Below are 27,034 nucleotides of genomic sequence, written 5' to 3'. Positions count from 1 at the left end.
ATTTTTTTTAATGCAAATGTCTTCATCAAATGTTGTTACCTGTTGCTGTTTTTCTTATCTAAATTATCTAATTTTATCTAATTTCTTATCTAATTTTATCAATATTATCCAAATTCAATGTTATCTTTTCTATTCAGTCAAGTTCAAATTACCTCTAATCTCAATTTAAGCAAAATAACCAAAATTCTGAGTATTGCTACATAGGGATCTAGCTGAGCTGACTTTCAATTAAAACATTTTTTTTAAGTAACATGGTAATTCTTTGTTAATTAATTAATTAATTAACTTAATTAATTAATTAATTCTTCGTTAATCAATCTATAATTTTTCTGGCTACCCATTTTCCTTTTTGTATAAATTATACAACACAATAAAAGCCAGTGCAACTATTCCCTAAAAGTCAAAATTAAAAAAACATTTTCCTTTTTCAGCCATGCAGCATGTGTCATATGAAAAAAAATCGGGAGCAAAGCATTTTCTTTATAAAACTAAATTTTATATACTCTAAAAATATATCATTCACTATACTTTCTTTTCCTTATCAATCTTCTTTCGAGTAACTCTCAAAATTAAAGGTCATAACCCGTATTTAAGCAATATTCTATCTTACTATTTTTCAATTACTTTTCTAAAAGTTTTCCGTCATTTAAGTAACTAATCAAACTAATCAATCAGCTTCTAAGTTAAAACACTCGGTTATACTACAATCCCAAATGAGCTCCAAAGTAAAACTTGCGTTAAAAACACTTATTAAGAAGCTCAACGCAACCTTCCTTCGTATTTGATGTATAAACTTCCTGCAGGACTTAACGCGCCGAGCTAAGAGTTCAAACTCGCTTGCAGCAGCGAACTTCCTCAAGGTCCACCAATATTTTAAGTTTATTCCTACCCAATATGGTAGAGTAAAATAAAAAGAAAAGTCATATTCAAGCGGCCCAGCAAACAAATCCTTGCAGCTTATTGCGTTTACAGCTGAACCGAGGTTCGACTCCAGTCGGACTCAAACTTCGGTAAAGCTAATCACAAACAATGTACACCGTGAAAACATGATTCTGGTGACAGGACGTAATGTTATTATTGTTTATGAAACAAGAAATATGTTTCCAACGGCAAGGTGACCAGAACGTTTACTTTCAAAAACGGGACGCATACGAATCGGCGACGGGGGTGGAGGTGAGGGTGACTTCCACATTGCATTTTGGGACTCAGCAGTTTTTTCAATTTACAAAATACACAAGTAAGAATGATAACACAGGGTTTCTAACTTAAGTACTACCCAACAATACTTATAACTACTTCAACACTCAGAATTCCCACTCAGTTCCCACTTGAACCACAGAACACTCAATTCTAATTTGAATATTCAGAAGTTTTAAGCACGACTGAACCTTCCCAATGAGTGTTGGTACGGAAGAGTGTAGAATTAGCATTGACCATTTATATTTTGAATAATAATTACGGGACACGTGGGTCATGTTTGCATAAAAGCGGGACATTTAGGCGTCCCGTTTGAGAATCAGAAAAAACGGGACAACGGTTGAAAATAAGGGACTGTCCCGGATAAAACGGGATGTCTGGTCACCTTCAACGGACATACCATGTTTAACTATATTTTTGTGGTTCTCATAACTACTAGTTTTTAGAGTGTGATATATGTCACTCTACTGCATTAAGTAGTGACCACTAAACAAAAAAAAAATGTTCAAAAATTCTGAAACATAAGGGAGTAACTTCTGTTTCGTCCCATGACAAAATTAGAAAATGGATTTAGGAGGTTTTGCTTCTATACCCCTGAATTGCAGGTCTGTTAAGCATACACCATACCATTGTCGTTTGGCGGCTCTGTGTAATCAATAAGGTGAAAATTTTGCTCATCAGTACCACATGAGCTTATACCGGCCAATAAGCATCGTTGTCTGGAAGTGTGCAGTTCTCTCAGTGTAGAGAATGAAATTTCGAATATCAGAAATTCTATTATTATTATACGCTGCCATAGCCTCCTTACTTGTTTGAAAGCGGCGTCTTCGAAGCTTTTTCTTGAGTTTTCGGAAGAAGGCAGTCACACGAAACCAAACCTGAAGAATAAGCTGAGTGCGGTATAATACGAACTTCATTTTCCTGTAGAAAATCCAAAGTTTTCGATGTTGTGTGTGGCCGTGCATTGTCGTCATGAAGAAGAAAGTGAGACAGTGGGGCCTTTCGATGAGCAGATCTCCAAGTTTGAAAGACACTCGGAAAGCAATAAGTAATGCATTACTCTACTATCACTATACATCGATCATTTAACTGTATAGTTGCTAGATGCAAGGTCTTAGAGAAAAAAAATGTCACCATAACTTTTCCCACGTTCCGTGCTCGTTTAACTTTCGAAGGTGGAGTTTCATTTTGAATAACACCACACTGTCGACTTTTTTTTTTTTTTTTTTTTTTGGGATCATGTAAATACGTTTCGTCACCTGTGATGATATTATAAACGTCTTTGCTCTGTTCCTGCGATTTTTTTTTAAGCATATAGCGGCACAACTCGACGCGGTCATCTTTTTGTTCAGGCGTAATTACATGTGGAACCCAGCGACTACAACGCTTGAAAACGCCGAGATAATATTTTATTATGGCCTGAGCAGCAGTTGATCCAATCTTCAAGGTTGACTGTATTTTCTTGTATGTGATATAGCGATCCTCTTTCACAAGATATCTTACTGCTGCAGCATTTTTCATTCGAACTGTGGTGCGCCCAGAACGAAGCTCGTCTGTCAGGCTTTGTCGGCCGCGTTTAAGTTCCGCAAACCAATTAAAAACGATTGTGCGTGAAGGGCAAGAGTCTCCAGAACGCTTTTTTAAACGATCATGACACTGCTCGTGTGTTAAACCGTACTTAAAATCGTAAAAGATCATTGCGTGAAAATCACGTTGCTCGAGCTCCATTGTTGCCAACTGACATGCTCAAACTAATCTACACTTCAATCCCTATAATTTTCAAACAAACAAACCTGCAGCCTTGCAGTTAAATCATCCACCACTAGAGGCCACACGCTTTTAAACATGATACGTTTCAATATGGCAACGCTATTTCAATTTTAGTATCTGAAAGCTTTCGGCATGCCCTTCGTATTTACAATCATACAGGAATAAATCACTAAACTCCTGTTATTCTATCTCCGTGGAAAGTTCACAAATAATAATATCAGAACTATGTCGTTTGTATAGAAGTAGTATCGTAAGACCTCATATTGGTTACGATAGAGAACACGTAGATGTTAAGTTACATTAAACAGCACATCACTGTTCAGTAGTAGCCAATAATAGCATAGATATTTCTCTTTTGTAAGAGTCATAATATTTCCACTTCTTACCATTTCATGGCTTTTTTAATGTATGTAATTAAACTGCAGGGTTTGGACAAAGGAGAGGAGATCCAAAACGATATAGCATCCGGTGAGGACAAAAATCCTGATGATGAATTTGAACTCAGCTTCGATCAACTTCTTCTTGGCGATATCTTGGGAGAGGGAGCTTTTGGCATTGTTCGGGAAGGTCAGATTCGAAGCTTAAATAGTCAATCACTCACACTGTGGGAAACAGTCGCAGTTAAGATGCTACGCGGTAAGTAACAGCAAACTACTTTTGTAATGTAATCATTAGAATAATCATAAAGCATAAAAAGATTAATATTTATAAAAGCCTACCTGTGGATGATTTCTTTTCTTGTGAAACTAAAGATACTGCTATATATGATATAACTCAATATATGATGTATATAACTCAGTATTTAGTGTTTTTTTCTTTTTTTTTAAGCAAATAACAAGCTTTATTATAAGCCTTTCAAACTATGCTCTGCATAAGTATCGGAACTTTTACAAAGGATGTCTCATAAAGGATGTAACTTTTGAAATGCGCGCCATTTCTGTTGTAGTAAGTTGGCACCACTGAACGTTACACAATACTCATCTATCGTCTTTGTGCTTGTCATGAAGCATCGAATAGCACATATGTTTTCTGTATGGGTAGGAATGTAGCGCTTCACAATGAAACAGTGTATTGTCATAGTGAAAATTTATTTTATCTATCTATTAAAATGCTACAAAAGCTATAAAAACGCCTGAACTCCAACCTCTAACTTTGGATTTCAAACCTTTGACTTACGGTTATTTGTGATTTCACGTTTAACAAAGACAATATTTTAAATTATGTGTACTTTAAATAAATTATTATTTAAATACATCTTTTTTATATACAGTTCATGTTTTAAAGCTATTGTTCAAAACCTTTGTATTTTAATAAGCCTTCTCCAAAATCAATGCAAATAAATTGTACTGCCATCTTTGGAGTCCTTTCAAACTGTATGTTTGTGGCTAATCCTTTCGACAATGAGATCCCGGAAACTACAGGCTCTAGAAAGAAGATGTTTTCACTGATCGATTGCAAATTTCATTAAGATTGTCTAGTTGCAATTGAATATTTAAAAAAAAAAAAGCCACCATTTCTTTATTACATTTTTACGGTTACACTGGAAGTGTTGAAATTAAAAAAAAAAAAAAACTAAATAACCATATCCTATGCGTTATACATTCCAACACCACATTGTTGTATATAGGGGGTTGTGTATGTCTCAGGCGTTTGTTTCATGGCCAAATAATAATGAAAAAGGAAGGATAACCATTTCTCCAGTCAAAGATGAACCTTTATTTTTGGAGTGTTTTGCCCAATGAACACCATATATAAGTGACATTATAATTAATTGTGTATTTAATGTATTTGCTTATTACATACTGCATGCAAGAAGAAAGAAAACACTGGTCATATATGAATTAGAAACTCCAACCGAAATGTTCAAATCTTGCAAACGGTGCGAGATATTATAAAAATAATCGAAAACATCTCCCATTTGTGGTACCCCTTGCCGATATTTTTTTAAAATCAAGACGTCTGTCACTTGTGCCTGTAAAGGGACATGTACAGATGTTATGAGGAATGACAAGGAGATTCATGCTCATATGTGAATGATGCACTTTGTAGAGAGCGTAGGTTCAGCTAGTTAGATGTAAAGAAGGTTATTGAGAGACTGTTTGCAAACTACATAGAATGTTCGGTCAACGTCATCACAATCGACTTATTCGGTGCATTACGAATAAGAATATCAATTAGAGTGAAGTTCCATACCTGATGCAATAGTCACGTTAGAAAAATAATGGCAAAATAAAACAGCTCTAAAATACCAACGATGAAATTGGAACTTCGTTTCACCAACATTCTCAGAAAAATATTTCCTCAATCCTCAGTCATTGTGTGCCACGTTAAAGTTCGCGTTTCACTCAACCTCGCTTTCAAAAAGGAATGCTACAATTTTAAACTATCCTGCCAGTTATAATGAAGTTTAAACAATGTACTTTTGTTTCTAACAACTTTCACTTGCAAGTCAATACAAGAGAACAGAAAATGTACCCGAAATATTTCTATACGTTCCTAAAGTACTTTTAGATGTTTGCTACGACTCTTGTGTGTCAACACTATCGTATAGTAGTGATTAACAGTAGTTCGCCTTCACACCTGTTTCGCCATCACCCTGAGTGATCCATTAATATGTTTTGACCCAATTTTTCCCATGCTCATCACTAACTTGTCCCAGAGCAAAAAGAATCAAAAGAATCAAAATGGGTGTGAAGAATAGGTATTCTTAATGACATTTTTCAACCAAGATTACGATAAAACTGTAGTAGTTCGATGACTAACATATCACAATTGTCTGCTTTCTTGTTTCCAAAAAAAAAAAAAAAAAAAAATCAGAACACTGTTTTGAAGAAAATCCAGCAGTCCAGTTCAAGAGAACTCAAAGCTTTGTCGAAATCGGGATACTGAATGGGATGCCTAATTTTGGGGGCCAGTAAACTCACCTGCTTTTACTTTGGCTACATTCAACACAGAGAATTTTTCACGTAAGTATATTCGGGTCCACCTTTGTCTATTGGAGAAAAGAAAGTGAAGTGATGATAACAAAATGATGTCTCGAGTTCACCAACAGATTATTTACTACGTTCCTTCAACCAGACTGCACTTGTATACGGACAGGTCAAATCTTTTTCTCATAGTGACTATTTTGGTCATGACTATCCCCTTCACAAAGAAAATAGCAATGCGTTGTATAACCAGATTGCAGTTCTAATTACAGGTTCTCCAATGATTTTAACATTACCACAAATTTGCTACTTCTAGATATAACATCGAATTTTATTCAACAATAATTCCATACTACTGTATGCTTGTTTCATTACAGAGCATAAGCTAGTAGTACACGCAGATAAATATAGCATTGTAAAGCAGCACCATTTTGATGTTAGTTTTCGAGGCATCAATGAAAAATCACTATTCCTGCGATATGTTTCTGTCCCATAGCGTCAAATAGACAATTCACATAATTGTATCAACACATTGAGTTCAAAACAAACACACCCAGCCTAGTAAATTCCACCGTTTCAAATGCGAATCCAAAAGTTCAGCATCCCAGCCCCCGCCAAGTGAGCTTTGTGGTGGACAAACACCGCGTGCGTGGGTTTTCTCGGGGTTCTCCCGTTTCCTCCCACTTTTTTCATTCCACCATTTCATTCATTACTCATCATCACCGTCTCCTTTAGCCCAATCCGGCATAACCGTGGGACGTAAAACTCCAAGATTTCATTTCATTTCATTTTTTTTTCCCAAAAGTTCAGCCTTAGAAAGTCTCAAGTCACTAACAAGATCATTGAAATCATTTTGCGTCAGATATGGCGTGATTGCTCTTCCATATGCGGTATCAGAGCTTCCGTTCTCCATGTCATCACTAACATCAATCTGGATTTCACCTTCTATTGACCGGTTCCTGAGGGAATTGCAACTGGTATTATGAACTGTGCTCAACAGGTCTAATAGATGATTTAATGTTGGGATAATGGGTTTCTCCTATCCTTGCCCTTCTCTTCTATTATGAACACAGAAGTAGTGATCATCCACTTGATTGGTCGGCTCCCTCCAAACCATCGAAGCAGTAACATGCATTGAAATATTACTTTTATTCTTTAATCCAGTGGTTCTCAACCTTCTTTGACTGACGACACAATTTACTGGACGTCTAGAACATCGCGACACGCTTGTTTGATATTTTTATTGTAAATAATACTAATACTACTACTAATAATAATAATATCTATTATAATAGTGAAACCTATTAGTTTTATAATGACTCTATATAGCACCGAGCATTATTGCTGCCACTGGAGGTGTTGACTGCTACAGTATGTCTCCATTTTAACTAATTATTATTAAATTATTCATGATTTTTAAATTTTAAATTTTCGGTTCATACTTCAGGGAACAGTGGGTCGCGACTTATCGGTTGAGAACCACTGATTTAGTCAATCACTAAGACGACGAAATGGAGAGTTTACATAGACAATATTCGCTACCCATCCTCATTTCTGATCATTTTAATTTGCAGGCAAAATACAGGTTATACGCTTTCACTAGTAGGGGTGTCATAGATCATCTGCAAGATTTAATTGTGTACTCTTCACGGACATAGCAAAAGTCATTGAATAAAAAGCGATCATATCTTCCTCACATTCCGTGGACGTTTGATTTTCCGAGATCTGGAATTTCCTTAATAGACCCAGGATTCCAGTTCGCGATATTACCCACTTTTCGTCAATTGTAACGACTTCAGATAACAGTTTTAATTTCCTGCTATCGAACTTGTCTAGCATGAACTTGCGTTCTTTGTATCAATCTTTTTGCATCTCTGTCAATAAGTGTGACATCCAACAGACAGCTATTGTTTTACCTTGGTCCTATATGTTCAACGCTCGCGATTCAATTTTCAGTTATCTCCTCCAATTACTGATAACTTGGAGACTCTATCTTATTCATTTTACCATAACAGTAATATTCTTAAAGAGCCCTTCTGTTGTAGATTCTTCACTTCTAGTTTCATGGAACAGGGATTGGCATTTTCTGTGAAATCCTATAAACCAATTGTAAGCGACTTGGTTTGAAGTTAGAGTTCCCAGATACTTATTACAAAGTTTATAACAACTATTGAAGCTTGATCTACATTTGAAATTATATATATCATCACATAAAACTGTTCTTTGCTCAGCACCATGGTGATTGTGTCGCTGGTGTTCACTTACTGTTCCCCACAAGTATCAGGATGTCCGAGCATGTACAGATTCGTCGAATGTTCGGCTCCAAATGCAATTTAATAGTGTTTTTTTACTGTTTTGCGACATCAATCCTAAACCGCTTTTGAGGTTATCTTCTCCCGTTGGGTGTTCTAATGTTATTAGTCAGCCTTAGTTCACATGACACACTATTAAACGCATCTAAATATTAATTGTTTTCCTTCATTTTTCTAAATATTTCTTATTTGCTTTCTTTGTTTCTTTTTTAGATAATGCGACAGCAGAAGATAAGAAGCAACTATTGCAAGAAATTGAGATGATGAAATCTGTTGGACGTCACCCTCACATTGTTTCCATTATAGGGTGTTCCACAAAACCAAACCAATTATTCTTGGTAGTGGAACATTGTGCTCGAGGGGATTTGATGAATTATCTTCGACAGGTAGAGTAATTCGCTTCCCTGTACTTCTATCTTTACCCAATATTCTACACATAATAAGGCGTTATTGAAGGGAAATAGCGATCTTTGCATGTTTACAAAATTTGCAGATATCATCATTACAAATAATATTTTTCATTACTTTGTGATTTTAGAAGTTTGATGAAGATGTGAATTACTTCTCCAATTTATATTATATACGCTTGCATATGAGAGGCAAACATTAAGGCTATACGGTTATCACTGGTTTCTCCCTTCTTAGGTGAATTTTCCAAAACATATCCATTATACAGTATGGCGCTAAATTCGTTGTACAAAAGCAGAGGAGTGATTCATTAGAGTAAAACAAACAAAAAAGCTCTAATAAACATAGGGCGAAAACCTCGTCGTTTACGTGCTATAGGCTGCTGAAGGCGTGGGAAAACAAACTTCAGAGTTGAATATAGCACAAACTACTAGAGATGCAAAAAAGCCGGCTTTTTTGAATCGATGGTTTTTTTCACATAAAAAGCCGGCTTTTTTGGAAAAAAAAAAACGAGAATTTTGGAAATTTTGACTTTTTTCATTTTCATGATTTTTCTATCTAAATATCTTTCTTATAGAATATTCTATACTTAGATAAGAATTCCATGACCTAAATGCCATATTTCGCTCTAAAATTCACCATCAAGATGGATGGAGCACATGTTTTACGAATTAAAGCTAACATGAAGAATGTAGTATTTGAGGGCAATTTTAGAGGCTATTTAACTTTATTTTAACTTTTGAGTTATCGATATTTTTTCTTCTCGATATCATTTCAGTTTGTCGTCTGTTTCATTTCTAAGAGCTTAGTACTCTAGCTTCTAACGCAGAAGTTAAACTTACGTTTTTCTATATATCCGTCAAAGCGTACGTTTTTCAATATATCCGTCTAACCGTACTTCCACATTTCTGTTATACTGTAGCTGTGCAACGATTTAGCAATAATTTTCCGGATACAACCTTGAATACTAATTTATACAAATAATCAGTAGCGGATTTAGAAACGTACTTTGGGACGGGTTTCTCTGATTGTTTCATTTTCTAAAATCTCCTAATTTTATTTGGGAGGAGTTTGAAGTTTATGAGTACAGGCATAACTAATACTGTATTTCGTTTCGTTTATATATTTAGCGATAATCTTCCGGATACAACCTTGAAGATCATTTTATACTGAGAATCAGTGGTGGATTTAGAAAAGTATTTTGGGAGGGTTTTTTTTCTTACTAATGTTTAGTTTTTCTAAACATTCGTAATTTTTATTTGACGGGAGCTTAAAGTTAATGAGTAAAGGCATAACTAATAGATATTTCGTTTGTTTTAGACATTCCGTAATTTTGGGGAACAGGCTTCAGTCCGAAAGACCGCCCCCCCCTAACCCTCGCAAAACCGTCACTGCTGGTAATTAGTAATAATAACGATTTAAAAACAATAAGAAATGAAATCAGCCAACTCACAGTACACGCACTATTTCTACTTCATAGATGGAATGAAGAAAAGTTTTGTCAGAATGGTCGAATGCTGAGTTGAATTCCGGACTTCTCGATAGAAGCGCAAAAGCCCCAGTCAATCATGTTTGTTGTGCAGTTGTATTTATCTTAACTTAAATATATTCCGTAGTCCTTTTTTTGTGTGTGTTGGTGGGGTGGGGACAGTTCCATAATGATATGAAGGGTATGAGCCAAGAAAATGGTAACTAACAAATTTTCAATTGCTGAGTTACGCAGTAGGGGTGTTCGGAATTGAGATTTCAATTCCGGAATTCGGAATGTTGATAATTCCGGAATTTTTCGGAATCTCGGAATTTTCGGAATCTCGGAATTCCGGAATTTTCGGAATTCCGAGATTCCGAAATTTAGTATCGTGTTCTGGATTCCGGAATTCCGATCTTCCGAAATTTCAGATCTTGTTTCGAGATTCCGGAATTCTGAACTTCCGATATTAGCGATGAAGTTCCGGAATTCCGATTTTCCGAAATCAAATCTTTTAGAGGCTTTATATTTTAGTATAGATATGTGGGAAATACCAACTGAAAATGTTCGTTGTGTAACAACAGTAGTGCCAATATTGTAAAGGCCATTGTTGACTTGAGCGATTTACAACATTTGAGTTGTTTCGGCCATACTTTGAATAGTAGAGTAAACAAAGCCCTTGAGCTACAGGGACCTTCGGAAACTGACAAATTATGAGTCAAAGCAGGAAAATGAGACATGCGCTGCAAGAAGAGTAAGATGCATTAGGCCTTCTGCGTAAAATACTTCCGTCATGCACGCCAACAAGATGATTGTTTACTTTCCTTTTGACGCTGGTAGTTTTTACACGCCAAGAAGAAATAGCAAAAGTTCTGTCTCAAACAATATATAAAAATCTTATCCTTCAGAACGAAGAAACAGAATTATTAACTATGATTATTAATTAGAATTGTTAACTATTATCGTCCTTACAAATGCTTTGTGACAGTATGTCAGCAGAAACATCTGCTACAGCATCGGACATATGGCCATCATATGAACACATTTCAAAAGATTTTCAAGTCGAAGAATCTCAACTGATAGACGATATATCATAACAAGATGAAGCAAGTACGCAGGAAACACATCTTTCATTCTATGACTTTTTGACTGAAGAGGGAGATAGTGAACAGATCTTAGAAGCAGCCTCAAAGAAGATGAAAGAAGCATGAAAATGGAAATTTTGTATCTTCTGAAATCGCGATTCGAGAAGGATGAAAGAAGCAGAATTCTGTAGAAAATTTGTGCTTTCTTAGATCTCAGGTTTAAAGAAGATAATTTGGGTGAAACTATTGAGATAACAAAAGGTAGAGTACTGTATAAGTTGAGACTTATTCCAGCAGGAAATCCTAAAAAAGATAATCAAGGGAATGTTGGTACTAAAAGATTAGACAGTTGCCTAAAACGAAGGACATTTGGTGACAGGATAAAGAAGGCAGTCACATAGAATAATTGAACCTGTACCTAAGCCTTAGGGATGCAGATTTGGAGGAAGAACCACTACTTTGGTGGAATAATCATTCCCACCATCTTTCAAGATTAACAAAATTAGCGAGAAAATATTTGTGTACACAAATAATCTTACCGCTGAGCATGCTGGGCAGTTAATATTTCTGTCCATGAACAAAGTTACTGTCCCAAAAACATTTTAAAATACTATTAAATATAAGCTAAATTTTCTCATTGTTTCACATCTCTGGCTTAGTATAACAGGGGATTCATAAATCAACACGAAGTACAGAGTCCGATATAATTATTCTAACATAAACATGTTTACTAGATTTATCATTTCTATAGGTATGCAAAGAAAGTAGACAAAATTACAACTGCTACAAAATAAATTTGAGTCTTCTACTAAATATATAAACTCATGAAAAGCATCGGATACTTATTTCCACTACCAGAAACGATGAAAATAGTTTGTTTACATCTGGATATCAGCATTCAACAGAGAACAGCTAGTAATTAGTTATGTTCCCCTTTCTATGGATTACTACGATAATTTTTTAACATGACTGTACTTTTTTGTGCTGACTGCAGAGTTCATATTTCTCCACTCTGAAGAAGTTCTTTCAGATGGTCCTTACTTCTAATGTGATGTTTCCTAACACGATCTTCGAGCTCGTTCCAGATGTTCTCTGTAGGATTTAAATCTGGTGATTTGGTCGGTATCTTCAAAGTGTGAGGAGTGTTATACACCATCCAAAGCCTCATAATTTCCGCAGTATACTTTGGATCATTGTCCTGATGGAAGTAATAACCATTTCCCAATTCTAGCTTCTGTGCACTCTTCTTAAGATTGTTTTCAAGAATTCTCTTGTATTCAAACTTTTCCATGATTCCATCTGTGAGCACCAGTTCCCCAACGCCTGATGAAGCCATACATCCCCATACCATCACACTGTTGCCTCCATGTTTCACTGTAGCTACCATGTTCATAGCTGTATTTGATAGCCTTCACACTGTAACACGTCCATCACCCTTGTATAAGCAGGATTTGTTTTTATCCGACCAGAGAACGTGATCCCAGAATTCTGTTGGCTTCCCCTATACAGGTTAACAAATTTTAGACTCTTTTTCTGATTCACACAATTGACATATGGTTTCCTCGTAGGAAAACTGGCATTGTAACCGGCACTATGTAAAACCCGTCCAACTGTTCCTGTGTGCATCACAGTGCCAGAATATTGTTCAAGGCTTCCTCTAATCTCAGATGCCGGATTCTGCTTGTTTGGCTCCTGTCTCTAGTAGTAAGTTTAGAAGGAGCGGCGTATCTCGGCTTATTCACAACACTATTAGTCTGTTTGAAGCGCTGAATGATGGAGAACACCATGATTTTGCTTCTGTTGACTGTACTATCAATTTCGGACAGGGGTTTGTGTTGTTTGTACAGATTAATTACAACATTTCTCTCTTCGACTGTTGTCTCCTTACCTTTACACCCCATGTCACTTATGAATGCTTTGCTTTACACTACAATTGCGAGCTGCTGTTGCGAGGCACAGTATGAAATCAACGACTGTGTGGTGGGGGCATAAAACATGTATCCAGTCATGCGTCTACTCGTTTGGAGACGTTATGTCGTCCTATAAGTGAGACCGCAGGAGAAATATAGTAGACTCTACATATTGTGTGCTAAATACATGCATTATGATATTTTAAATATAGTTTCAGAGACACATAATGGTAACGTTTATATGTTTACAAATTCAACACTACTAAGCAAATATGATGAATGTTGTTTATAATTCATACAATGTAAATAAAGTATTAATTATATTATTCCAATACTTCTGTCGGTCTCTGTATCTGTTTTTTTCTTATTTTCAAAGGTACGGTAAATTTAAGCTATTGAGAAGGGCATAGTTACCAGTGTCATTATCACTGCATAGATGTATCTGTATATTATTCAAATAACATTCCCTTTGATTTCATAATGTTAATACATTATTTCAATATAATATTTCAATTAATATATTTCTCAAGTTTCATAATATTTCGTATTTAAAATGTTGTTTGTACAGCATAACATTTTCTTAGTTTTCTAATGTTACGTATTAAATATGCGTAATATATATTGTTATTATGTTATTTGTATAACATTTCCTTATGTTTCATCATGATAAGTACTTTTTATTTTAATTTGTAGTTAATGTACATTTCCAATCTGCCTTTTACATATGTCCTAGTAAAACTAACCAGACTGAAAACGCTATGAAAGGATAAAAGAATTTTCAAAAGTAACATTTTGTAGTAGAAATAATTTACAGATACAATCAGGTTTAATGGCATCCATCAGATATATAGGATATTATTTCTAATTTTTAAAACATTTATTCTTTTGAAAATTGTCGCGAACATAACTATCCTCTCACGAGTCGGGATCGAAGAACTGATTTTATACATCAGAGTCCGACGAAATAAAGGTTGTTCTATAACCGCGAGTACCGTGTTCAGAAAAGTATTAAAATGTTGTACAATGATAGTATTGGATTTGAGGTAATGTGTATTTTTTTAGTTTTTGTAAATTAATTGTAATAATGTATATTCTAATCTATGAAAATTTATACGAAATTTATATTGCATTAACCAACATCTTTAAACATAATAAGATATTTTTTGTTTGTTTATTTTATTGATCTTATGAACAGTTATCCTAACTTATAAGAGTAAGAATCCGCTATTATGTAAAGCTCTGATAGAAAAAATTACGGTAGAAACTAAAATTATAGGTTTCCTTTAAATTAAAGAAATTTAAAAGCTAGATTGATTGTATATTTTTCCACTGCTTTTACAAATATTAAATACAGTTATTACAAATATATTACATTGTATTTCCAATCTTCCGCAGTTCAGATCTATCATATTTTTATTTCTTCTTTATATTGACGCAAAATACATTTGACATTAAGGAAAGTTTTCATTTTGTGTATTAAAAAAGGTATATGGTATAATTGAATTAATTTTTGTGCCATGCTATCTACAAAAATTACATAATTATGGTATAGCATTATACAAAACCTACGTTATAAAAAACTATTTGCTATCAGCTAGTTACGGGACCGACTACGTATGTGAGCTCCAAACCACATGTTTTCGTTGAAAAGTTGTTTTCCTAATACAAGAAAATAAAAACTAAGAAAACTATGAGGGAGAAGAGCTAGATGCTTTGTCTTATAAAAATGGATGTATGTTTGTTCCAGCATAATTCTGGAACACCTGAAGCAATTTCAACCAAACTTGGTACATATATGACTAAACTAACTAACTAATTCTATGGCCTATGGAACCCGGAGGTTCAATGCCGCATTCACAAAAGCTCTCCACTGACTTCTATCCTTAGCTAACTGCATCCAGTTTCTACTTTGTATTCCTATCTCTGCGAGATCCATCTTAATATTGCCCTCCCATCTGCGCCTAGGTCTTCCTAATGGTCGTTTTCCGATTGGTCTTTCAGTCAAGATTTTGAAAGCGTTTCTACTTTCTACCATTCTAGCTACATGACCTGACCACCTAAGCCTCCTAGACTTGACGACCCTAACAATGTTGGGTAAACCGTATAAATTATGTAGTTCCTCGTTATGAAGTTTCCTCCATTCCCCATTCCCATTCCTCTTGGGTCCGAATATTTGTCTCACGATCTTGTTCTCAAATACTTTCAGTCTATGTTCTTCCCTCAGTGTAAGCGACCATGTTTCGCAACCATACAGAACAACAGGGATGATTATCGATTTATATATTTTAAGCTTCAAATTCCTCCACAGAATTCGCGAGGACAAGAGATTTTGCGCCGAATAGTAACACGAATTCCCTGCTTTTAGTCGACATTTAATGTCTTCGTGAATATGATTTTCCTCGGTTAATATTGATCCTAGATATTTGAAACTATCCACTTTATCAAAAGTATTATTTAATATTTTAACGCATCCACAATTTTCCGTATTACGGTCCCGACACACTTCCATGTATTTAGTTTTCTCTGCATTTACTTCTAAATCCATGTCCCTGTAAGCGTTTAATAAGATCTCTGCATTTCTTTCTATTGTTCTCCTATCATCCTCTATTAAATTTACATCATCAGCATATGCCATAACCTGGTGAATACCGTCTGTAGGCCCTGGTTGCTATCTTTGATTTTCCTTATAGCGTATTCCAGAACAAAGTTAAATAATAATGGCGACAGCGCATCTCCTTGTTTCAGGCCATTTTCGACGTGAAAGCTCGTGGACAAAAATTTTCCTACCCGGACTTTACTTTGGGATTCATTTAAACATATCTTAATTAATCTAATTAGCTTTCTCGGTATTCCAAGTTCTGTAAGAACGTTGTATAATATTTCTCTCCTAATCGAGTCGTATGCCTTTCTAAAATCTAAAATCTCTTCATGCGCAGAACGAGCATTTCAGCTACGTATCCAGAACCTGGCTTCTAAACATTAAGGAGTACGAGGGTGAATATCGGCTCAAGTGTGCAAGTAAATATATAGGTAATGAATACGAAACTCGCAATCTATGGTTTCACCCTGTTTCTAAGTTTTTCATTTTCTATATATCATTTTGAAGCCACGCAGGGAAGAAACTGGTCGATACTCTATCCGTATTGCACTAGTGACCCAGCTAGCAACGATGTATAAACATGTTAGAGCCTGCCCTTGGATAGAACATTAGAACAAGACAAGAACCAGTAAATGAAGTCTTTACACTTTGTTCAATGAGTCCTTCTGCTCAGCTCTTTTCGTTCTGCAGAAAGACGGAGTATTGCCGCCACTGACAATGAGTGAAAAAGAGTAAGTTTCATCATTACATTGTCTGAGTGTTGATGTCTATCTCATAATCATGTTATTTGAAGATTTCAGATGCTGACATTTCAGCATTCCGAGATTCTGATATGCTGGATCGGCGTACCGTTATTGGGAATTTCGAATTTCAAAGATTCAGAAGTGCTGAACCGAAGTCCTCATATTCTGGAATTCATAAATTTCTAGCTGAAGTTTTGAGATTCCGGAATTCCGAGTTTTGGAAATTCCGAAATTTCTGACTGAAGTTCCGGAATTCCGAGATTCCTGAATTCCGATATTTCGAGGTGAACTTCCTGGATTCCGAAATTCCGAGATTACGGAATTCCGAAATTACGGAATTCCGAGATTTCGGAATTCCGGAATAACTAAATTTTTAATTCCGATTCCGGAATTTAGATTTTCATTCCGAAGTATTCCGGAATCCGGAACACCCCTATTACGCAGCATCAGATAGGCAGCAACGCATACCGCTTCGTTTAATCCCTCATGTATAGACTTATGTGAAAAATCAGCTTTCCGACTTTCAAAATGGATTGTGCAGCAGAAAATTTCTAATTTCTTAAAATAGTAAAATTATGGGTTACCATGTTCTTATCTCACACCCTTCATGTTCAATCCCTCTTGTTAAAAATACAGAAAACTTGAGGACTGAATAAACCGTGATGGTGCTTATATAAAACTGTAGAATTTCAAGAATATACAAAACCAAAAGCTCTAGGTGTGCAGCCTTTAAGTGTATCATATAAATCTAAGTATTTTTCTTATGTTTTAATTTTATTTTGTTCCAAAAAGAGGGTATGGAATATTTTGAAGTAAAAATACTACATAGAATTTTGCTACTTATTTGAGTATTTTTTAAAAGAAGTATTTACTTTTAGGGTTGGCTGGTTTACACCAGCTGTTTTTCTTCTTTTTTTTAAAATAAACAACTGGTTTAAACCGAAAAAAAATAAAAGGTACGAAAAATGCGAATCGTGTGAACTTCATGGTGACGTTTCCATACATCAAACCATCTGCATTAGTTTTATTTCCTCTTTACCTTTTAATCAAGGTGTCCCATGTTCAATTCTCGGTCGAACCACAACCCTTCTTTCATGCGTAAACAAAGTAGCGGTTCGGATGTCACTTTAAGCGAAAGTCTTCTTCTTGATAACCTCGGTATTACGTAAGGATGTTAAGCCTGAACATACGAAACGAAACTAAATTGTATATTTCTGCATGCCTGAATGCCTGTTGTTTTATAAAGAAGCCAAGGTTGCTTAAATATACTGATATAAATTGACAAAATTTATCGATTGCCTACGTAGCTTCCAACATTAGCTTGGATTGTATTTTCAATGATATGTACGCACTAAATTTGTAATTTAATACCTCAGTTTTAGCGTACTGATTATGATACGTTGACCTTTAAATTTTACATGCAAAGCAATAACAGGATTTTTTCCGTTATTGTTTTACATTTAGAGTAATGACGGGATTTTCCCGATGGCTAGGGCGGGAGTTTCTCAATTTAAGAAATTTACTGACCGGACTTCTTTAAGCTTATGTGACCTCTTCCAGCATAACCCCGTTGTTGCATAATAACACCAATGCGAAACAAACTTATTTCTGTCAATATGTAATATAAATACATAAAGCAAAATATCTAAACCCAAAAAAAAACTGGTTTAAACCAAAAAATCCTAGTTTAAACTCCCCCAAAAAAACGGGTTTTTGGCATTTTCAAAAACAACCATGGCTCTTGCCAACCCTGCTTACTTTTGTATGTAGGAGGTTAAAAAAAATCTTATTATATACATTGGTTAATCCTGTGGAATTCATAATGTAAATATGTTGAGAAGTAAAACTGTTTGAAATATCTTTTCGAAATTCATGGTTTATTTTCGAGGTTTTATATTATTATCGGCATCAACCACTAATTAAATGACTTTTTGTGTTGTAGAGAAGCGAAACAAAATCTGGTTTATCAATTTAAAGCAGTCAAAAAAAAAAAAAACAATACATTCAACTTAGAGGTGCAATGCACTCTAATGAACGCAACTAAATGAACATAGCCTTTAACAGAAATTATATTATACAATACGTAGTTTTTGTTTTGAAACGGTTGATGAGAAACACGCGAATGATATTTGAGATAGAACTAGCCCTAAAAAGAGGATTCATTCAACTGTTCATAGTGTCGATCCCGTTCTTCCGCAAGCGTCGAACAAACTAGCTCATTCACTCATGTGCAATGACTCTAGCGCACGCACAATGCAACAAAAAATGAAAGGGCGTAGCAAAAGAGCAAAACAAATATCAAGTTGCCGAAGTTCTCTTGTTTTTTATAAAGATACTGGAGAGTTGAGATGATTTTGAGTTGAACGTCCCTTTCAGCAGCGAGGCTGTATGAGACGGGACCTACCGATTAACGTGGAATCCGAAGCACATAAGCTCCCGGCGAGAATGAGCTCAGCCAGGAAGAAGCTAAAAAAAGATACTGGAGAGAATGGCAGACGGGTACGTACATTACGAAACATAAATAAATTAAACGACAGTACCCAGTAACGACAGTAGTAACAGATCATCATTAAAAGCGGTGTGATGCCATTAATATGAGCAGAGCAGCATCGGAATTTATTTATTTTGTTACCTATCGGCTTGTGTTGTACGTATTTTTACATTGTACCAACATGACGTTTCCAGTAAATTCTTGTACAACTTCTTTACTAGTATTGAGGTCCTGGGTTCGATCCCAGCCCCCGCCAAGTGAACTTTGTGGTGGACAAACACCGTGTGCGTGGGTTTTCTCGGGGATCTCCCGTTTCCTCCCACTTTCTTCATTCCACCATTTCATTCATTACTCATCATCACCGTCTCCTTTAGCCTAACCGGCATAATCGTGGGACGTAAAACAAAGATTTCATTTTCTTTACTAATAGTTTTCAGGAGGTATGCAATCACGCACAGTAGTAATTACCTCATCCGCCATCTTTTAATCTGCCTGTATGAGTACTGACCTGCCACGTAGTATTATTTCTCTTCAATAAGGCGTCCTTTACATGCTCTCGTCCACTCAATTTACGTCAAAAATATCCTAGAATCGCTAACGCCCTTTGGGGAATCCCTTGCGCCGCCATTGCACAAATGTAAAAACTGCAAATTTGGATATAGCAGGTTAGGATCCTTTGACGATATCATGCCGCATCACGTCTACGCTCAGTAATTTGTGCAATATTTTACTCTGAAGTTTGTTTTCCCACGATTTCGGCAGCCTATAACACGTAAACGACGCGGTTTTCGCCCTATGTTTATTAGAACTTTTTTGTTTGTTTTACTCGAAGAAATCACTCCTCTGCTTTTGTACAACGAATTTAGCGCCATACTGTATCTTTCGACGTGAATTCTTATTCGATTAGGACATTTCTACAACAATTTAAATCTCTTGAAGCTCCCAATATGTGTAATTACTTGAAACTAGTATTAACTTAAACATTTCGGATTTACATATATCCTATTTTGTAGTCTTAATACTGGTAATACTATCTGTTTTACGAACACGTGTGTAGAATATTACAGAAATTACACAGAGTATGAACTTACAGTTATACTACTTGTGTTACAGAAGGTACACTATACAGATCATGTATTTTTTGTGTATACGTAAGAATTCAGCTCGTTTTAATATTATGATTATTATAATATTTAAGTCAGTACTTTTGGTACCAATTATATTAGAATTTTGTTGGGTAAAACACTAGATGAGCTCGAGAATATAGATTGTATATAAGTCTTAGTCTTCTTGAAAGTTTTGAAATCAGCGATCATTTAAAAAAAAAAAAAAAAAAAAAAAAAAAAAAAAAAAAACTTAAAATATTCATGATTCTTCTCTTGAATATAACATACTTCCTACGAATGTCTCAAATACACATGTACATTCTTTCCCCGAGCCCTAAATATAGTTGAGTGATACATATAAATATTCGCTTAAAGTAGTTTTTATTTAATATAAACAAGGTTATATCTTCCAACTTCTATCTGTTTCCATTGTTTCTATTGTTTATAAATTTAGTGTAATGTAACCCAATATTATATTCTGTAATACTTGAGTCCCTGTACAACTATTAGAATATATTCAGGATATACTCACCAGCATAAATGGGTGTGTAGACCTTATCAGTGCTTTATCAATGACTTCAGAACGATTTGACCAGTTTTAATACAGCTTTCTTTAAGATGAAAAAAAAAAATATAATCCTCTATACAGTAACAAAACTATACTCCAATTGGATAATTTGTTTGCAAGTTATTGACAAAGGAATATGTAGGGGATTTGTACCCGTTTTTGCTAGTGATTGTACAATCGCGTTCGAAGTTATGCTCTTAAATATATTTTTCACAATAAATTCGGAATTAATACAGTTTTCTGTGAATTACAGTCTCGTGCACTTTAATTGTACTCTAATTCAATGATTCACACACAACCATTTAACAAAAGAAGTTTCGTAGTAAAGAACGTCTATTTAACTGCGATTTTACAAAGAAAAACATATATAAATACATCTTATAAGGTCAAAAGTTAAGTTTATTTTTCTTTTTTAACGACAAAAATTGACGCATCTTAACAACAATTAGTTAAATTAACCACTTATTGCATCCTGTTACAGTAAGCAGTTTTAGTAGTTTCTCCTGCTATCCTTGGTAGGTTAAAATCCTTCACTGGCAAACCATTTAAAAACTCATCTTGCACTTTTTTGTAGGCCAAAAAATCTTAAAATGGAGAAGTCTCAAATAATTTATCAGAATTCTTATTCTTTAAAAAAATCCTTGAAGTTGAGTACGATTTCCTGTAAAAACTTGGAAGCAGTAACTTCTTACCTTTAGGTTTTTGAGGAACAAGAATTTTATTTATTAGATTTGTGAACCCATGATTCGTCAATTTTGTGCCTAAAAAGTGCAAAAGGGCATTTTAAGTTGTAAAATGTAGGCAGGCGAAACTGCTGCTAGGAAAATTAATGTAACAGGAATCAATAAGTGGTAAATTAATTAATTATTACAAATTTATTTTTTAAAATTATATCTCTATTTAATATAGGCTTGGAAACAAATGTTTTCCGGAACTGGTGATGATGATGATTTGTTAGATAAAAAAGATAGTTCGAAGTCAGGACAAATTAAATATGCCGAACTAATGCCTGTTGGTAAGTTCCTACAGCAATTAATAATTATTATGTATATATAATATTTTGTAAATACTGGCATGTTTATGAGTATCTGCTTGCTTCTTTTCATTTAGTTACAACTACCCTGTTCATTTTATTATTTTTTTTACGTACTGCAGACTCTTAAACTTCAATATATAAATAATGTCAAATTTTTCATTAATACTTTTCATATAACTCTGTATCAAGTTTTCTCAAAAATAAGCGTAATATACGAACATAAAAATTCACCTCTCTTTCAAAGTATCCTTTTCCTTCTTCGCAAACAGGTTTGGAGCATTTAAAAACATACGTTCTTCATTCATAAGAGGCCTTTCTTGTTAGTTTATACAGCCAAAAGCAAAAGTGCTTTTCGACACTTTTTCTCTTATCAGCAAATTCGGAATAAGCGGACCAATTTACTTTTTAAATTATGCACACAGAAGCTTATTCTCTTCTATACCAAGAAAATTCTATTCAGCTTGATCAATATGTCCTGTAATTACTGATAAAATGAATCTGAGGTAGGAAATATCTATTGATTTCAACTGTATAAAACTATGTTATCTAGTAATGTGAGCACGAAGCTTACAAGAAGAAAATTAGTGTTTAAGTTTTTGACCCCGTCCATCTATCAAACTGTCATCGTCGGAAATGGCGTGGAACTAACAGGACGGCTTCATTTTTTATTCATGTATCACCTCTCATCCGTATTTTCTTGCATGTCCTCTCAGCCGCGAATACCGCTACCGGACTCCCGGGTGGTTGGTGGGAGTGTTGGGGAGTGGATAATCTGTGGACGTCTTCCTCCAATTGGAGTGGACGTGCACCCATCCCGGACTGCTGTTGTGTAAGTCCAGTGTTTGTTTTGTCCGGTGTTCAAGTCTGAAAATATAAAAGATACAAAAAAAAAAAAAAAAAAAAAAACTATTAAAACAAAAAAGTAAAAAATAAATCACACATTTTGTTCTCTTCTGGGCTAGTGGGGCTGCCTTTTTGGTTCAAGAGCTTGTTTATTTTATTTCCAGTCTTGTTTGTTTTCTTAGATTGTTTCTTTTAGGTTGCTTCTTTCTTAGGAGCTATGCGTTTCTGTCTACGGGAATGGTCTTCTTACACCCCGATTCCCCTTGACCGCGTCGACCCCACGCTGATCCTACGGTGGGGGCATGCTTATGGGGTAGCCAAGGAAATAGCATAAGTTCTCGCAAGCGCCTCGTATGAAGTTGCGGAGTTCATGTTCATTTTCTCTTTATAAATGTATATTTAATATCAACTTTTTAAGGAGACTAAAAATATAAACTCGGTCCGGACTCACCCTCTCCCAAAAAAGCCTAAACCAAACAAGAACGAGACAAGCTGTGAAGCTGTAGCTAGTGTGGAAAAGATAAGTATCGTGATGCCTGTAGTCCGATATCTTGTAATTAAAGATAAAGATGCTGATAGTGCCAATGCTGAAACAAATCGTCCGAGTGCTGTTAAGGGCTTGTCCTCTTTCCTCATCAATAAAGTTACTACCTATAACACCGGACAGGTTAAAGATATCAAGAAATTATGGAATGGCACTTTATTGGTGGAACCGGTCAAGGAGAAGGAAATACAGAAGCTACTCAAATTGAATACTATTAGACCAGGTAGCGTGTTGGTAGAATGTCATCGTATACTGAACGTCTTTCGCGGTGTGATATCAAGTTGGAACTTCCTAAACGTCACAGAGAAGGAGGTTAAATCTGAATTAAATGTTGTCGAGTACTTCTTGCATCAAAAGTAAGAAGTCAGGTGAACTCATTGTTGCTCTGTCACTAATTCTTACTTTCAGTATTCCAAAACTTCCGGACTACATGAAAACTGATTATTATCGACTTAAGGTCCGTCCGTATATTCCCAGTTCTTGCGCTGTTGTAAATGTCAACACTTCGGGCACACCAGCACGTGGTGTAATACGAGTGCTGCTCTTTGTGCGAATTGTGGCCAGGGTAGTCATGATGTGGAACCCTGTAGAACGACGAAACTCTTTTGTGTGAACTGCAAGAGCGAACATTCTGCTTGGTCGCGGGACTGTCCAGCCTTTCAGCGTGAGAAACGTATACAAGAGCTAATGGTTATTCAGAAGATCTCTGCTGCTGATGTGAAGCGTCGCTTGAAACAAAGCATACCTTCCTCGCTTTCTGTGCCCTTTGCTGCTGTTGCAGCTACTTCTTGTAAATCTGTGGCAACCCAAACATTGATGTTCAAAACCAAACTGATCTTGTTCTGACAAAAGTCCAGAAATTCCGACCCTAGTTGTATCAACTAGCGAACTTCGCAAAACCCCACGTATTTCTATTAGTGGTGATCTTCGGCGAACACCACCTCATCGCCACTCGCCTTATATGGCTTAAAATTTAACCAATGTATGAGCCAATTTAATGATGCAGTTCTTTCCACGAAAAGACTAAAATCTACACATGTTCGTAAGCCACTTGCAGTTCCTTTGAAATCTGACATGGCAGAAGACGAACTAATGGATACTGAGTGGTCTGTACCACCTGTGGAAAGGTTCGCATGAAGCGTTAATTTCTGACTTTTTTGCTTTCTTCTACTGTTTATTTTTGTTGTTTTTTATTGTTAATATTATTACTGTTTATTGTTCTTGTTATATATTTTTTCTATTATTATTCTTACTACTATTTCTTATTATTCTCATCAGTGACGCATTTAAGAGCTCGGCGCACCTAGGCACTTTTGCAGTCGATGCCCCCAATAATTACATGTTTCTCCATCCTTTCATCCCTAACTTAAAACATAACTAAATACCAGTATATTGAAGGGTCGAGGAGACCACGCTGGCAGAGGAAGATGATGCCAGAGCATGCTGTATCGTTACTGAATAGATTCGGAGCGCTTCTAAATGAAAGTTTTATTTATTTATTTATTTATTTATTACTGCATAGTTTCAAAATGCAGCGCTTCTATCAAATATAAAAGTGCTCTGTTTACTATTGATTTTTTTTTTATTTTTCACACGAAAAAAAAAAATTAAATATTATTTAATTTTTAAATCTTGCGCCATTCAAACCTTTGCGCTCTAGGCACGAGCCTAGTTGTCCTAATGAGAAATGTGGCACTGATTCACATATATTTGTTATCGTCATATATTTATTATTTTATTTCTTCTTTTAGACTTATATTTATCTTTTTACAGAAGTCTTTTCGTTGTTTTAGGTATGTTTGTTTTTAAATTTGAGTCGTGTTGATTGTGACGGGGACAAATAGCCTCGATGCTGACGTCCCCATTAAAACTCAATCAAACAATTAGGAATTAGCGTGACTGTTTATTATTAGGAATTTGAGTGTTATTGGGGACGTCAGCATCGAGGCCATTTGTCGCCGTCACAACGCTATCAAACAATTAGGAATTAGCGTGGCTGTTTACTGTTAGGAATTAGCGTTCGTGACGGGACAAAAATAGCCTCGATACTGACGTCCCCATTAAAATTCAATCAATCAATCAAGGTTTTTGAAATCATCATAGACCATTTTCAATATAGTTTGTTTCTTCTTTCCTGTTTATACTGGGTTTTCTGAAAGAAATTTGTCTTAGAAATGTTACGAGACAATTTTGTTTGTCTTGTTTCTGGTAGATTTTCAAAACAGCAGATACATCCTTGAGGGAAAAACGACATTTAATTTCCCCAGTGATAATTTTATAGCTGAAGCTTTTTATATCTTATTAAAACAAATAATCGAATTACCAACATACGTTAATCATAGTCGTCATTTACACACTTCTGTAGCTTAACAAAGCTTTGAGAACTGAATATCATCATAGGTATTCTGCAATTATTGGCAGGTTACTTGATGCAACTAATCCATTCCAAGTGGTCGGGGGAAAAAGAAAAATTGCCGCTCGATCTTTTCAAAAAAATATATTTGTTTCATTAATGTTTATACTATATCAGGGTACTTCAAAACCACGATTAATTATTTTTAAAAACGTCTCATACGTTTTCTCGCAGCTTCTGCCGCCATTTTGTGTTTTCTCGATTTCAGGCGTTTACGTTGTTTTGAATATCTCAGCATGTATTTGTTCTAGCAAATTGAAACTTGCTGGGCGTGTCCAACTTGTGCAGAGCTAAAACTGTTTTCTTAACACTTTTGCGTGAAGCCACTTGAAAGGGGTGAAATCAGGGCCTACAGTAGCAACATTTTTGAACATTGAAGACATGTTTGAGAAGAGGAAACAACTGACGTAGAGATATGAATTTTTGTATGCATGTAGTCCGGGGTCATAAGTTTATACTCAAAAATTTGCAGACCTGTAGCTGCTCCCAAAGACCTGAAAAATATCGTAAAGTTGGGGAATTATGCAAATTTGGCATATTTCACTGTCCAATATCTCCAATGGTCGTGGATAAAAAATCTGAAATTTTGGGAATAGTTACTCTTTTAGCATACCATAACACACAAAAAAGCGCGCTTTGTGTTTTTGAGCAGAAGAGGTCAAAGTATTAAGGAATGACGTCATACTCTAGGAGGTGTTTTATTCACAAATTCAACTGGAAATTAATTCGTTGTTGTGAAGTAAAATAAAGTAGGATGAATGGCTAGTCCAGTTAAGGCTCTCAATTTCGTTTCTTTCCTTTAGTTGTGACTCATTGTCTTTTCACCTACAGCAGCACTGATGAAGAATGCCGCTATGAGTAGAAGGCGAGAAAAGTCAAAATGCACACTTGGTAAAAAGTCCGGAAGTACTCATTATTGTTTGCTATATCAATAATATTCAAACATGGTTATGCTTGTTTGAACTGTCAACTTATGCACGATAATGTTGTCCTTTCGTTTGATCTATATTCCCCAGTCAGTGAACACTCACTCACTGTAAACACTGCCATCTTTAGACGACGACAAAGAATTTATAGAAATCGTCACCCTTTACGTTTATTCCTTTTAGTCACCGTTCTAATTATCACAAAGCAATGGATCATATATGGTTGCAAAGCTTGAAAGACATAAAATCTAAGTATATAACATATATGCCCATCGTGATAAATTTCTAGAAGGAGAGGGAAAAAAAAGCTTTTTATTTTAAAAATGTATATTTTTAGAAATCATGGGAAGTTTGCAACACTGACAGTTACTGCATATCAACCAAACAATACCAACAGATGTCCTTGATACTAATCTCAACCATAGACAACAATGACACAAATCGGTGCAATACAAGCTGAGAAAAAAAGGATAACCAATATTACTTTCTGACCTCTCTGTACCAAAGTGCATAAGGTTACATTCACTTTCATGTTTGTAGTCATCTTCTGCTATTATATAGGACGAAGAGTTATATATCATTGGAAATCAAACGAAAATTCGAACGAGGTAACACTTATACTAATCAAGCACAAGCTGTGGAAGAAGCGCAAAACCCAAATTTTAAGGACAAAACGTGATTTTTATAT

General features: G+C 35.3%; 1 protein-coding gene across 1 annotated transcript in view; it reads left to right on the top strand.

Moving 5' to 3' along the window:
- The window catches only part of LOC145673452 (tyrosine-protein kinase receptor torso-like), a 292,790-nt gene that overhangs the window by 203,994 nt on the left and 61,762 nt on the right, over positions 1 to 27,034 (top strand). The window contains exons 9-11 of the mRNA XM_081743164.1: positions 3,393 to 3,603; positions 8,420 to 8,592; positions 21,494 to 21,599. Coding sequence (XP_081599290.1) covers positions 3,393 to 3,603; positions 8,420 to 8,592; positions 21,494 to 21,599 — 490 coding nt within the window. The remainder of the gene's footprint in view (positions 1 to 3,392; positions 3,604 to 8,419; positions 8,593 to 21,493; positions 21,600 to 27,034) is intronic.

This window comes from Thermobia domestica, chromosome 16 (genome assembly GCF_964235325.1).
Source record: "Thermobia domestica chromosome 16, izTheDome1.hap1.1, whole genome shotgun sequence".
Classification (NCBI taxonomy): Eukaryota; Metazoa; Arthropoda; class Insecta; order Zygentoma; family Lepismatidae; genus Thermobia; species Thermobia domestica.
This window is presented reverse-complemented; position numbering and strand designations above follow the sequence as displayed.